General features: G+C 47.9%; 1 protein-coding gene across 1 annotated transcript; it reads right to left on the bottom strand.

Moving 5' to 3' along the window:
• Nucleotides 1–1,835: 1,835 nt before the first annotated feature.
• On the bottom strand, nt 1,836–13,723 carry LOC307084384 (inter-alpha-trypsin inhibitor heavy chain H3-like). Its single transcript, XM_079748748.1, has 23 exons — nt 13,600–13,723; nt 13,234–13,263; nt 13,096–13,119; nt 12,791–12,948; nt 12,346–12,450; nt 12,028–12,190; nt 11,780–11,890; nt 11,558–11,686; nt 11,343–11,459; nt 10,949–11,117; nt 10,735–10,860; nt 10,394–10,575; nt 5,275–5,460; nt 5,040–5,179; nt 4,757–4,917; nt 4,608–4,634; nt 4,418–4,495; nt 4,134–4,247; nt 3,781–3,982; nt 3,468–3,640; nt 2,905–3,016; nt 2,047–2,787; nt 1,836–1,948 (listed from the first exon to the last, which is right to left on the bottom strand). The coding sequence occupies exons 1-22, from the start codon at nt 13,714–13,716 to the stop codon at nt 2,649–2,651; spliced, it is 2,763 nt and encodes a 920-aa protein (XP_079604874.1). The 5' UTR covers nt 13,717–13,723; the 3' UTR covers nt 1,836–1,948; nt 2,047–2,648.
• Between the last annotated feature and the right edge of the window lie 1,981 nt (nt 13,724–15,704).

Below are 15,704 nucleotides of genomic sequence, written 5' to 3'. Positions count from 1 at the left end.
AAATTATCTCAAAGAGATTTCAGAAAAGTAAAGACTTTTGGACATTTTTGTCATTTTCCTTCATTCAACATTTTCATATTTTGGAAAATGTGTTATATTTAGCTTAGACAACCAGCCTTTGTCTGACGCAAACAGTTAAAAATATAGGACTACAGAGTCATAGACGTTTAAGGTTAAATAAATGTAACAGATACATTTACAACAGATGTACACAATAAACAAACACCTAGCTGCACACACTAGTTCACAGTATTCACATTTTTTATATTCTTTTTGATTATTAGTCCTTGTTTTTATTTTCTTTTTTTTTTTGCCTTTTATTCAGCAGCTGTTGCTCTGCTAATATTACCTCATAATACCCATTTTTTACCCCTATGATTCCCCTGCTGAAGTCCCAATATTTGATTTTAAGTCCAAAAGTCAATGAACTTGTTTGATAGCCGAGAAATGAACCTAGTCATCTCTACTGGAGTGATATGCCCTTGCGCCAGACCTGGGGGTAGTGAGAGACGAGGGACTGGGGTTGTAGGGAAGTCCTCTTGAAGTCCTGTCGAATCTCTGCAGGCTTGTACAGCCGAGTAACAGGCAGGTGAGAGGAAATGGAAGAGCTCAGACTGTCCTGATGATCTCTGTCACTACCTTCACCTCCTCTCAGACTTCAACTCCATTTTGTCACAAACCTGCCTGGACCAAAATCAACTCCTCTGCCTCTGCCACCATACTCCCTCCCCCTATCCACGCCTCTGTTCTTACCCACTTTATTCCTCTCTCCTCCGAAGATGGCCAAAGAATAGTTAGGTCTAACAACGCCACCACCTTCCTGATTGACCGGATCCCCTCCTCTCTCCTCCAGGCCGTCTCCATGCGACATCCTGCCATTCCTCACTACCCTCATCAACTCCTCCCTCACTTCAGGCCTTAGTCCAGCGTCCTTCAAGACTGCTAGAATCAAGCGTACTGGGACCCCTTTGGTTTTCCCTGTATGCTAGATCCTTGGGGTCTGTAATCATGTGGTTTCTCCTATCACTGCTAAGCTGATGACTGTATTAGATATCAGGTATTTGACAAGGATTTAATCATAGGTCATCATTTCCAATTTATGACCATATATTGTGGACACGTGAAAGTAAACATATATCGGTGACATTTGTGTTTACATTGACAGTGATAAACAAATTATTTTGGCTCAGATAGAAACAGATTCTGTAAAACTATAGTCGACAAATAAATTATGTTGTTTAGTCGAATTGCATGTGGTGAGAAGAAAGAAATGTAGCTTAAATGATGTATTTGCGAGTGTATGTGTGTGTGTACGTGCGTGCGTCGAGCGTACGTGTGTGCGTGCGCGCGTGTGCTTGCGTGCATGTGTGTGTGTGTGCATCCCGAAAGGCAGGGGAGAAGCGGGACAGCATGGAGAACGTCTAGCTTGTTAACAGGAGGAGCCGGTCCTCTTTCCTCAATCACAAATGTCAATGATTCCTACATCAAGCTGGATGGCAACAACATGGGAGAGGAGTGCTTAAGACGGGTCAAAAAAGGATAGCTTTCTTTGATGTGGTGACATTGTTATATATTTTTCTTCATGGTCATTTCTTGATGCGATGTCAATGTTAATGTGACAGACTTTTCAAGCTCACGGATAAGGGCTGCACCTGACAATTATTTTCACAGTGGATACATCAAAATTAGAGTATTATTTAGTCTATAAAATGTAATGCATAATAGCAAACGCCATCACAAGTTTCCAGGGACCAGGTGCTTGCTTTATCTGACAAGTGTTAGGGTTCGATAGCTGCTGGACCCAAGAGCAGAACACAGAGACAGGACTTGAGTTTGAGTAATGAAAAGGTTTATTTGGATCAGACCAGGGGTGGGACAGGTTGGAGCCTGGGAGCTTCAGGCTGGAGGGAGTGAAGCAGGGAGGCTGGAGGTGCTGATCCACCAAACACTGAGGCAAAAGGAAACAAAGGTTAGATACGAGATTTCAACAGAAAAATATCGACTAGTAAGTGTTAGAAAAAACTGGAGACAGGTACGAATATCTACCACTGAAGGTCGAAGTACGATCTGGCGATGACTGCAGGCTAACCAGGTGTATTTGAACGACAACCTGAAGCACGCCAGGTGTGAAAAGTTGAGGGGTGGCAGGCACAGCACAGAGACAGACAGGGGTTGTGGCAACACACAGCACAACAGATGTGGCTATGACAACAAGCAGCCAAGAAAAACTCAATGATTCCTTTTATAATGATCCATTCATATTTGGATTGAAATGCAAATTAAAAAGCACATTTTTAAAACAAATATTCGATAAACTACCTCAAAGGATTATTTATGATAAAAATGTGTCAGTCGGCAAATCGATTCCTTAACTAATCTATGTAGAGCTTGAAAATAAAAACTGCCAGGTGTCTGTCTGGTCATTCACAAAACTCAAAGGATCTCTACGGTGCTGAAATGCTTGATTTGATCTAATATTTATTGTAGTACTGTGATCAATCAAGGGTTTCTTTATTAATTTGATAGCATCGGAACTTCATTAAGGGTCTCATACACTATTACACTTACATATTATTATTACGACACTGAAAAGGTGTGGTGAAAGAGCCACACTGTGCCGCAGTATTGATGAGCTTGTCTGCTACTTGTCAAACTGTCTTAAAGAGGCCTGATACGATGTAATCTTCAGCACTGCCATCAATGAGCCCTGTCCCATTACTGTGGATGAACCAGCATGGGACATTTTTTCCTCTCTTCAAATCCTTCCTGAAGTCCCGTTGCCAACCTCTGGAGACCAAGAGAGAGGTCACAAGGTGGTTTTAAAAGTCAGAAATCATTTTTTCTCCAAATTTCCGATCTAGATGTTCACTGTTCTGTGTAACACATGTAAGGTAGCAGGTGTACCTGGTCACATTGAGCTGATGTCCTTTGACATACATAGTGGCGTCTGGTTTCTCAGGAACCTCTCCTGGACGTAGATCTCCAACTTCAAACCCAATCCCATGGTAGAACTGACCTGCAGAATTTACCACCATTGAAAAGACTCTTATATTGATTCCCTTACAATCAGCTTTTATCTTACTTTCGGTTTCATTTCCATGTTATTATAGCCTATTTACTAGGTGTGAGTGTGACTATCCATTACAAGCTGTTTCCAAATCTGCCGTGCCCTCTGACTTTGTGACACCTCAAGTGGGAGTGTCCACCTAGATGTATAATGGATAGATCAGTTCACCAGCCTACCCATTGGACTGTAGCAACTGGTAGGCTTATCTATCCATCATTAAATAGTGCCAAAATAGATCCCTTTAAGAAAATCTCAATCTTTCTGCTATTCTTCACTTACAATAAAAACAGTTTCAATAGTTTTTTGTTCTACATGTTCTTAGTTTCATTAGTAAATTACTATCAATAAACACCAAGTCTTGGACACTACTTCCTGCTATGATTCCCTGTTGTTTCATTACCTAGCAGACCATGGACGGATGGAGAGAGAAGGTGGCCGTCCAGAGTGTAGAATCCCAGGTAGTCCTGGTGGTAGGGGTGCATCTTCCACACTTTGTGGAGCAGGATCACAAACTTTACAGAATCTCTTAAAGTTACCTTGACGCTCCGGTCCTTGGTCAAAAGCAGATCCACACTGGGGTTAGGAAAGAAAGTGGAGATGGAGTGGATGGTGTAATCAGAATGACTTGGTAGGAAGACAAAGTAAAAAAGCAAAGAGAGGAAGTCAAGCCGTAACATTGTCATAAACATCCGTTGGATTCTAGGTGTTTCAACCTGGGTCCTTTTAGGGAAGCTTGGTCTGACCACAGCAGCTTGACCTTTTGTCCATCCTGGGACAGAGTGATGTACTCTGTGGTCACCTCCAGCCTCACCCCCAGGGCCTGATGGACAACACCAAGGCGGCCAAAGTAGGTGTTGACTTTACCATCAGGGGCAACCATCTTATCCCCAATGGTTTGACCATTGACCAAAAGTCCTGAAGAAGCAACATGTGATTAAAGGATCAATTTCCTATAGGATACTGATAAGATAATAGATTTCTTTTAGTAATCATTAAAACGGCCAAGAGGTTGGAATTTCATTTTATGAACAGCACAAGTGTGCCGTGTGGACTGAAGCAGGCTCACCTATGGAGGGGTCTTTGACCAGGTTAAAGATGGTTCCAGGTGAGTCATTGATGTTGAAGCACAGAGCGTCCTCTCTCTCTGGCAGTTCGATTATGAAATGAGGATCTCCATCCACTGAACAAAAAGTATAATGCCAAGGCGGAAGCAACAATTGGAAGAAATAGATATATGGACTTGGTTGCGTCAAATAAAGTCATTCTGGAGAATAAGCTGTCCCACTACATTTCAAGCTAAAACCATATACAATGATCAATGGCCAGATTTTATGAATATAGAATACGTACCAAGGTATGTAGGACTATGAGCAATAGGATGCCTCCAGTGGCTTCCAGATTGAGGGGCTGAGTGTAGATATCCTGAACCTACACCGCATGACCAACAACAAATACACAGTGAGAAGCAATGTATCTCCAAGGCCTGCGCTCTCAGAGCTACTATAGGGGAATTCAAATACAAACCCGGTTCAAATCCTACCCTGTTTGTCAGCCTGCTGCCGTTGTTCTGTGGAAATAAGCGGGAATAATTCAACAGAGATACATGTAGGACCTCAATAACGACACAATGTCAGTATGTTGGTGTACAACTCCGTTGAGTCCTCCTTCCTGCCTCTCCAGCTGTCCTACCCTCAGTCAGCTTGTCCGCTATGAGGGGCCCGCTGGGACCATCCTCGGTCTCTGGCTTGGTGACCACCATGGAGGTGAGGGGGGTGACGAAGCTGTACTTCAGGGACATCTCCAGGGCTTTGTCCGTGGCGTTGCTCTTCTCCTCTGCTGGCCCACTCTTACTAGTTAATGGAAACAACACAAAGAATTCAGACAGTCTTGCACCTAGGTTGAGAATGTATACCCAGAGCAATGAGGTTTTGGAAATCCATTCCAACAATATCTGGCTTCCATCCGCTCAAACCTGGTGTCCAGTAGTTGTTGGATGGTGAGGTAGGCCCACAGGCGCTCAGTGAAATCCCCAAAGATGTATTCCTTCTCTGGGTAGATCACGTCCCAGTCGGTGACACTAGCCTGGCCCTGCACCTGGAAGTCCTGCTCAAACTACGTTGAGCAAGAAGCCAAAAGAGTTCAAACCAAACTGAACTGTGCACCTCTTATGCCCTAAGATACCACTGTATCACATGTCCTTCACCCACCCCATTGGCAAACACTTCCACCAGGAAGTTGTCCATGTCGTTTTCAGACAGCCGCCCGGCCACCACGATCTCTGAGCCATTGAACAACTGACTGAAGTGATGAGGGGTTAAGGAATCCACCGCGTTGTCAGGGTAACGCAGGTCCACTGCTGACAACAGCGGGCTAGCCACCTCATCGTAGAAACCCTGCAACACATTCATACACATATCCAGTGGTCCCATACATGGAAATGGGCTGTTTGAAAAAATTGTCACCTCTAGGCATCATAGCTGTTGTTTGGCCGGGGGCATCCTAGGCTAAAGCCCTAATGGTTTTATGATTAGCCCTGGATCTCAATTGGGATATTTTTTATTATTATCAAAAATATGATTGTGGGGGGACGTGCGACGTCTGGCCTGCAGGGGGAGTATGGACAGGTTGGGAGCGCACGGGATTGGCCGGGGGGGATTGAACCTGGTGGTGAGCAGGTGTCTGCACTCAGGTCAATCAGGGAGGCTGTACTTATGTGCCTGCTTTCTGTTATAGTGAAGCGGAGACCCAGGAGCGAACGGACCAGGGAGGTCCGGAGCGAGCGAGCGAGTGACACTGACAGAGATCCACCGCGAGACGGCTAAATGGACCCTTTTGTTACATTTTTGATATTTCTGTTCCGCCTGAAAAGCGAATAAACCGATCTCCTGCGGAGAGAACGACAACCCCGCCTGCTCTCATTCCTCGAACCTGCTACACTGGAGCCCAAAGCGGGGCCCGAGAGCAGATAAATGGACCAGTCCCCGTTGGGAAATGTACTCGGGCACCTGGCCCAGATGGCCGAGAGGCAAGGCCAGCTCCACCAGGCACAGAACGAGGTGCTCACGGAGCTGGCCCAGTCCTTTGCCGCCGATCGGGCCATGCTCCATGAGCTCCTCGCCTCCGGCGGACGCGGCGGAGGACCCCGAGGGCCGGGACCCGCAGCCCAGATTCACGTCCCGAAGATGGGGGAGGCCGACGACGCGGAAGCCTTCCTTGAGACCTTCCAGGGGGTGGCCGAGGTCTCGGGGTGGCCTCGACCGGAGTGGGCGCACCGGCTCCTACCGCTCCTGACTGGAGAGGCGCAGCTCGCGGCCCACAGCCTGCCGGCCGGGGCCCAGCAGGACTACGATGCGATCACCAGGGCCATCCGGGACCGGCTGGGTCTCTACCCCGAGGAACATCGGCGGCGGTTCCGGGCGCTGGCCTTCAGCGAGGGGGACCGACCCTTCGCCTTCGCCCAGCAGCTGAGGGACCAGGCCAGGAGGTGGCTGGTCCCAGACCGGAACACAGCGGAGGACGTGGTCGAGCAGGTGGTCATGGAAAGATTCGTGGAGGGGCTGCCGGCTCGGACCTCCGCCTGGGTCCGGTACCATCGGCCCGAGAGCCTCGCTGCTGCGGTCGTCCTGGCGGAGAGCCACCTGCAGCCACCACCGGCGAGCCAGCGACCGCCGACACCGGGCCCACGTACCGGGGCGGCTGCCCCACGGCGGGAGAGGCCAACCCCGGTGCCGAGGGCGAGATGGGGGGGGGCGGTCCAGAGCGGGCACATGAGTCGCCTTCCACCCCCCTTCCACAGACGGGCGCTCAGGCGGCAGGGGAGGGGTGTGGGCGGCTTGGCCACTTCCGGCGGGCGCTGTTGGACTCGGGCTGCATGCAGACCATGATCCACCAGCGCCTGGTGCGGTCCGAGGCATTGTTGGAGGCGTCGAGCGTTTCGGTGAGGTGTGTACACGGGGATGTGCACGAGTATCCTTTGGTCCCCATCGAAATTCGTTGTGGGGGTAGAAAATATAGGGTGAAGGCGGCGGTTAGTTCGAGCCTCTCGCATCCCCTGATTCTTGGGTTGGATTGGGCGGGGTTCCCACAGGCAGTTAGGGGGACTACGGGGATGTGGACACGACAGGCATGGACATTATCGGGCCATTAGAACGTTCCGCACAAGGGTATCGATTTGTGTTAGTCCTGATCGACTACGCAACCCGATACCCGGAAGCAATTCCGTTGCGCAACATCTCCGCGAAGAGTGTTGCGCAGGCGTTGTTTCATGTCGTATCGCGGGTGGGAGTCCCGAAAGAGATTCTCACTGACCAGGGCACCAATTTCATGTCACGCACGATTAGAGAACTTTACGGGTTGTTGAAGGTCAAGGCCGTTCGCACAAGCGTCTATCACCCAGCCACGGACGGCTTGTGTGAGAGGTTTAACCGGACGTTAAAGTCCATGATCCGCAAGTTCGTACATGAAGATGCTCGAAATTGGCATCAATGGCTAGACCCTCTGTTGTTTGCAGTGCGGGAAGTGCCCCAGGCTTCCACGGGTTTTTCCCCATTTGAGTTACTCTATGGGCGCAAGCCCAGGGGCGTCCTGGACCTCATTAAAGAAAACTGGGAGGAGGGGTCCAGTGACAGCAAAAACGAAATCCAGTACGTCATGGACCTGCGTGCAAAGCTTCACTCACTAGGGGTATTGTCACGTGAGCATTTGCACCGCGCCCAGGAGAGTCAGAGACGCCTGTACGACAGAGGGACTAGATTACGCGATCTCACCCCGGGGGACAAGGTCCTGGTACTGCTGCCCACCTCTAACACCAAATTACTCGCGAAGTGGCAAGGGCCCTTCGTGGTCACGCGGCGAGTCGGGGACGTGGATTACGAGGTAGCGCGTTCGGACAGGGGCGAAAACAAACAGGTGTACCACATCAACCTCCGGAAGAGGTGGAACGACGTGGTCCCTGTCGCGTTTGCGTCGACACTGCCGGAGGGAGAAGAGCTCGGGCCGGAAGTCCCGGGCCCAGGTCCCACCCCTCCGGTAGGTCGGGGCGAGGACCTCTCGCGGAGTCAGGCGCGGGACGTTGCCGGCCTGCAACTCCAGTTCGCTGACGTCATTTCACCCCTGCCCGGTCGCATCCCGCTAATTACTCACGACATCGAGACGCAGCCCGGGTTAACGGTGCGGACACGCCCCTATAGGCTGCCCGTCCACAAACAAGATGTGGTACGGCGCGAATTAGCAACCATGTTAGAGTTGGGCGTGGTCCAGGAGTCCCACAGGGACTGGTGCAGTCCCGTCGTGCTTGTGGGGAAGCCGGACGGGTCGGGCCGATTCTGTGTGGACTATCGTAGGGTGAACGCGGTCTCAAAGTTCGACGCCTACCCAATGCCTCGGATCGACAAGCTCGTGGACCGGCTTGGCATGGCCACCTATTATACGACTCTGGACTGCACGAAGGGCTACTGGCAGATGCCGCTATCTCCAGCAGCCCGGGAAAAAACGGCGTTCTCCACTCCGCTCGGTTTATACCAGTTCAAGGTGCTTCCGTTTGGGTTGTTCAGGGCCCCGGCCACGTTTCAGCGACTGATTGACCGGGTGTTACGGCCACGCCGCGTATGCTGCTGCCTACATTGATGACGTGGTCATCTATAGTGGAACGTGGGAGCAGCATGTGCGGCAGGTGGCGGCCGTCCTTCAGTCGCTGAGACGAGCGGGGCTCACGGCCAACCCGAAGAAGTGCGTGATCGGGCGGAGGGAGATCCAGTATCTGGGGTACCACCTGGGGGGGGGGGAGGTCCGGCCACAGGTCGCTAAGACCACGGCGGTGGCCGCCTCCGCTCGGCCCAGAACCAAGAAGGAGGTGAGGCGGTTCTTGGGGCTGGCAGGGTACTACCGGCAGTTCGTGCCGCACTTCTCGGACCTGGCCAGCCCCTTGACCGACCTCACCCGTAAGAGGGCCCCAGATACAGTCCAGTGGTCGGAGCCATGCCAGGTGTCGTTTGAGGCTATTAAAACAGCCCTCTGTGGAGAGTCGGTCCTATGCGCCCCTAACTTTGATCTCCCTTTCTCCCTGCAGACGGACGCGTCGGATAGGGGGCTGGGCGCGGTCCTGACCCAGCAGGTGGAGGGGGTCGACCGCCCGGTGCTGTACCTGAGCCGGAAACTATCGGACCGGGAGGGTCGGTACAGCACGGTGGAGAAGGAGCGTCTCGCCATCCGGTGGGCGGTCGGCGCCCTTCGCTACTACCTGTTGGGGCGCGCATTCACCCTCTACTCCGACCACGCCCCCCTCCAGTGGCTCCACCGCATGAAGGACGCCAACGCGAGGATCACCCGGTGGTACCTCGCGTTGCAGCCCTTTAACTTTCGGGTCGTGCACAGGCCTGGGGCACAAATGGCCGTGGCAGACTTCCTCTACCGCTCCGGGGGGGGGAGTGAGTCGGCGGCCGGATGTGACCCCGGCCGGTGTCGGGCGGTGGGGGCGTGTGGGGGGACGTGCGACGTCTGGCCTGCAGGGGGAGTATGGACAGGTTGGGAGCGCACGGGATTGGCCGGGGGGGATTGAACCTGGTGGTGAGCAGGTGTCTGCACTCAGGTCAATCAGGGAGGCTGTACTTATGTGCCTGTTTTCTGTTATAGTGAAGCAGAGACCCAGGAGCGAACGGACCAGGGAGGTCCGGAGCGAGCGAGTGACACTGACAGAGATCCACCGCGAGACGGCTAAATGGACCCTTTTGTTACATTTTTGATATTTCTGTTCCGCCTGAAAAGCGAATAAACCGATCTCCTGCGGAGAGAACGACAACCCCGCCTGCTCTCATTCCTCGAACCTGCTACAATGATTGATATGATATTTTCCAGGATCTATTCATCTTTCATTCCAATCATGCATTAGAGAACCTCAAAAGGCCAGGATCGGTTCCTCTGTGTGTCTTTCTAGCATCAAATCTACTTCCCACTACTCGGCATCCATGCAATTTATGTGCGGAGCAGAGAGAGAATGGGAGTGTACTAAACATGAACTGTGTTTCGTATTCCAATAAACATGAACATATTTAACAATTTTTCTCTAGTCTGATACTGTGTAGAATGTCATTACATGTTTAGTGATATGTTCTGATATATTCTGCTTATACTCAATATTACTAAAAATATACTTATATTTATTCAATCACAATTCATAATTAATCTGGAAAGTAAACAAGTGTTTGACGCACACATTGAGTGTACTATGAATAAGGTGTCAGAGTACACAGTTACAAAGTTTACAAAATAAAGGCATTAACGTCCAGAGTCCTCAAATCCTAACAACGCCACTGATTAGCATAACTTCACCTGCAGCTGAAGGGTAGCGTCGGAGGCTTCGTAGATCCTGCGGGCCACGCCATTGTTCTGTTTGGCCATCACGTCCAGGAAGGAGTAATCCACATTATCCCCAAAGCCCAGGCAGAACAGAGTCATATTACCACTGATGGCTTCGCACACGTTCTGCTGTATCTTTTGAAGGTTACTTTCACCTACACAATCACAGACATTAAAGAAGACAGCTCAATCATGACCCAATGTGGTGGAACAGGATGTAGGTATATCCATGAAGAGAGACCACATATGAGACATATGACATATCACTTCAAACCTTTCATCACAAATGTATTTTGATATCTCTGTACACTCACCCTCATTTGGCATTCCATCGGTTAGTAAAATGATCATGTCCACACTTCTCTCTGGGAGCTTCTTGTTCCTTCTGTCATCTTGCAGCATTTTGATGGCCATCATTACGGCATCATTGATGTTAGTGGCTGAAAAATGAATTGATTTAGATTAATCTTTGGTAGGGTTAGTTGTTGTTGGGAAGTTTGATATCTAGCCAAGTAGAAGCTAACCTACTTCCTCTAGAATTTAATTGGCGGACAAATTGAATGGCTTTATCCAAGTTTTCCTTTGTTGCTTTGGTAAGGGATTCTTTCCAGGGATCAATAGAGTGATCAAATAAGATGATACCAAAGTAGTCCTCTGGATGGAGGTCTGAGAGAATTGATTCCATTGCCACGCGGGTCTTTGGAGGCAAGAATACAAGAAGGCTGGTAGTTAGTATGTGAATGCAATAAAATGCATGTTATTTTTTCTACATCACTGTCCATGCAACACACACACATACCCACACACACATGCACACACACACACACACACACACACACACACACACACACACACACACACACACACACACACACACACACACACACACACACACACACACACACACACACACACACAGTACCTGGAACATCTTCATGCCTGACATTGAACCACTCCTGTCAATCACGAACACCACATTTTTTGGGACACGGGGAAGATCCGGAGGAGCAAAGAAATGCACAAAGTATCCGTTCACGATCTGGAGGTAGAAATATAAAAGTGGAATTGATCAGTTTAAACGGGTCAATTGCTCCACTAAAGTCAGCATTTGTTTTCATATATTTGTTGACAGCAGACCTGAATGTCTCCTAGGCTTGACGCTCGTTTCACGTCATACTTGATGATGAAATCCCCATTGATCAGAGACCCATCACACTCTGGACACTTCCTCTGCTGATCCAGCGTGGGCGAGAAGGAGATGTGTGCCTGAAAGAGGGATGCATGGGCTTCAACTTCAAATGACCACAAAATGTAGTCGGCCATGTAATTCACTTCCTGCTGATAGATATCAAACTGGACCTTGTTGTCTGTGACTGTTTTCTCCACCAGGGGGAGAAGTTCATTGGAAAGGAAGGTTGCATGGGCATCCACAAAGGCAATGCCCTGGGGCTCATAGATATCAGCCACAATCTGCACACACACACACACAGACACACGCACACGCACACGCACACGCACACACACACACACACACACAAATATATTTTGTATAAATATGTACATTTACTGAGTCCACGAAACTTAGGGGATTGTGAACTTGGATTCACCTGAAAGTTCTGGACCAGCTGTTTGGGGTTTATTCGGGTCAGGATCTCATACTTGCCAAATTTCCTCTGAAGAAGCTCCTCATAGGTCAAGATGAAGGTCACATTGCTCTTGGCTGCAATGTTGACGGACACAGAGAACTTCTCCATTTTCCTTCCAGAAGCTCTGTAAAATCATGCCAATTAGCCCAAATGAGTGATATCAAACAGTAAAATGCACTTTAGTTTCCATATGAAACAGGAAAATATGTGAACTTTATGAGTTTCTTTAAACACAAAGTGACATGATTCGAGTTAAATGCCTGTTCGATCTCCACCTACTTGACCAGTCCAGCTGTCTGTCCACTTGAAACAGCCTTCTCATACTGTTTCTTGGCTTTCTCCTTTTCATTCACAACCCCAACATAGATCTGACCCTCAATCTCCCTGTGACCAGAAGAGGCAGTTGAAACGTGAAAAAAGGATTTAGAAAATGCTTTTATTGCTGTTACAATGTGTCGATGGAATCGTATCTTTCACTTGAGCCTCTTCCAAACAAAGGAATCAAGCAAGAGTTGTGCTGTAAGTGTTGTACATTGGATCCAAAGAATGTGCAATAAGAAGCGTTATATATTGATGAATTGAACAGTTAGCCAACAACAGACTGAATGTTGAAACAGGCATAATGTCTATTGACTGGCTGGTTTAAAGAAGACCTCATGTGCTTTTTTTTAGGAGGCGAAAAGCTTTCAGTGTTTTGAAAGGTGAGGTCTGGTGGAAGACTCACATGCTGAAGTTGGTGATGAAGGCCGTCTTGGGCAGGTCCACCTCGAAGAATATTTCCTGGGAGGAGTTGGCTTTGTTCAAAGCAGTGGAGGTCATGACTGTGTGAGCGAACCGAGACGCCACCGTACAGTGTACCAAGACACTGAGCACCTCCACCATCTGACCAGAGTGGGCGAAAAAAACCATATATTGATAACAAATGAGACTCCTAGACATGCCTTTAGCACTAGAAATGCAAAACAACAACAAGAAGTGGATCACTAATCGTCATGAATATCAAAATGTATCCCAGAAGTCTTCCCTTACCTTTGCATCGTCTACACTCCTTTTCTGTAACAAAAGTGAAAAAGTTAATATTTTTAGCCTGCAGGTCCAGGCTTCTGGGTGATCCAAAACAATCAGGGCACGTAGAAAAAAAGGAAAAATGGAAATAGCTGAAAATACCTGAATGGACCTGATGGCTCCATCTGTCTCCTGAAATGTAGTCAAATGATAAACATATTATGCTATGTTGACATAACATACCAAGAGAATAAATATCAAATATCCAAACGTGAACCAGAATGGCATTTGGAGAAGCAGGTCCTCATACAAATCAGGAATAAAACGACGCAGAATAACTACAACTAAACTACATGCGGGTAGCAGAACAACTAAAGAAACAACTTAACTAAACAGGTAGCAGAAAAGAAAATTACAGTAAAAACCGATGAACCAACAAAAGCAGGGCAAGTGGAGCATTGGACTTTGATGTCATTTTCAAATGGACTTATAATATAATAATATGAAAGACAATATGAGTAAGTTCACCTTCGTCGTAGCATCATAGCGAGAGATCACCAGGGCACCCTGGACCGGCCAAAGTGGCCCGAGGTAGAGAAGGCCCAACAGCAGCAGCAGAACAGTATTCAGCAGCACCTCAGACATGACTGAATGTCCTCTTAGCACTGACTCAGTCCAATATGTAGACAGGACCCTGCCCAGTAGGAGCAACAAACACACTTTTGTGCCTTGCTCAAAAAAATGTGGACCAACCCCCTTGGCCCAAAAAGTAGAGCAACATGCAACTTTGGGTTGGATTTTAGTGCATCGCATCCATCTCACGCTTTACCATGTTTATCTGTTTGTTTTTGTATTAATCAGTACCATACCCTTAATAACCAGTAGCGTAATTACTAGAAGCCCTCCAAAGCCAGTAGAATGAATTAAAATATTTTATATTAGTAGTGTGTACTTGGAGGAGAAACTAAATTATCTCAAAGAGATTTCAGAAAAGTAAAGACTTTTGGACATTTTTGTCATTTTCCTTCATTCAACATTTTCATATTTTGGAAAATGTGTTATATTTAGCTTAGACAACCAGCCTTTGTCTGACGCAAACAGTTAAAAATATAGGACTACAGAGTCATAGACGTTTAAGGTTAAATAAATGTAACAGATACATTTACAACAGATGTACACAATATCAAACACCTAGCTGCACACACTAGTTCACAGTATTCACATTTTTTATATTCTTTTTGATTATTAGTCCTTGTTTTTATTTTCTTTTTTTTTTGCCTTTTATTCAGCAGCTGTTGCTCTGCTAATATTACCTCATAATACCCATTTTTTACCCCTATGATTCCCCTGCTGAAGTCCCAATATTTGATTTTAAGTCCAAAAGTCAATGAACTTGTTTGATAGCCGAGAAATGAACCTAGTCATCTCTACTGGAGTGATATGCCCTTGCGCCAGACCTGGGGTTAGTGAGAGACGAGGGACTGGGGTTGTAGGGAAGTCCTCTTGAAGTCCTGTCGAATCTCTGCAGGCTTGTACAGCCGAGTAACAGGCAGGTGAGAGGAAATGGAAGAGCTCAGACTGTCCTGATGATCTCTGTCACTACCTTCACCTCCTCTCAGACTTCAACTCCATTTTGTCACAAACCTGCCTGGACCAAAATCAACTCCTCTGCCTCTGCCACCATACTCCCTCCCCCTATCCACGCCTCTGTTCTTACCCACTTTATTCCTCTCTCCTCCGAAGATGGCCAAAGAATAGTTAGGTCTAACAACGCCACCACCTTCCTGATTGACCGGATCCCCTCCTCTCTCCTCCAGGCCGTCTCCATGCGACATCCTGCCATTCCTCACTACCCTCATCAACTCCTCCCTCACTTCAGGCCTTAGTCCAGCGTCCTTCAAGACTGCTAGAATCAAGCGTACTGGGACCCCTTTGGTTTTCCCTGTATGCTAGATCCTTGGGGTCTGTAATCATGTGGTTTCTCCTATCACTGCTAAGCTGATGACTGTATTAGATATCAGGTATTTGACAAGGATTTAATCATAGGTCATCATTTCCAATTTATGACCATATATTGTGGACACGTGAAAGTAAACATATATCGTAGACATTTGTGTTTACATTGACAGTGATAAACAAATTATTTTGGCTCAGATAGAAACAGATTCTGTAAAACTATAGTCGACAAATAAATTATGTTGTTTAGTCGAATTGCATGTGGTGAGAAGAAAGAAATGTAGCTTAAATGATGTATTTGCGAGTGTATGTGTGTGTGTACGTGCGTGCGTCGAGCGTACGTGTGTGCGTGCGCGCGTGTGCTTGCGTGCATGTGTGTGTGTGTGCATCCCGAAAGGCAGGGGAGAAGCGGGACAGCATGGAGAACGTCTAGCTTGTTAACAGGAGGAGCCGGTCCTCTTTCCTCAATCACAAATGTCAATGATTCCTACATCAAGCTGGATGGCAACAACATGGGAGAGGAGTGCTTAAGACGGGTCAAAAAAGGATAGCTTTCTTTGATGTGGTGACATTGTTATATATTTTTCTTCATGGTCATTTCTTGATGCGATGTCAATGTTAATGTGACAGACTTTTCAAGCTCACGGATAAGGGCTGCACCTGACAATTATTTTCAC

This window comes from Pollachius pollachius (assembly GCF_949987615.1).
Source record: "Pollachius pollachius genome assembly, chromosome: 12".
Taxonomy (NCBI): Eukaryota; Metazoa; Chordata; class Actinopteri; order Gadiformes; family Gadidae; genus Pollachius; species Pollachius pollachius.
This window is presented reverse-complemented; position numbering and strand designations above follow the sequence as displayed.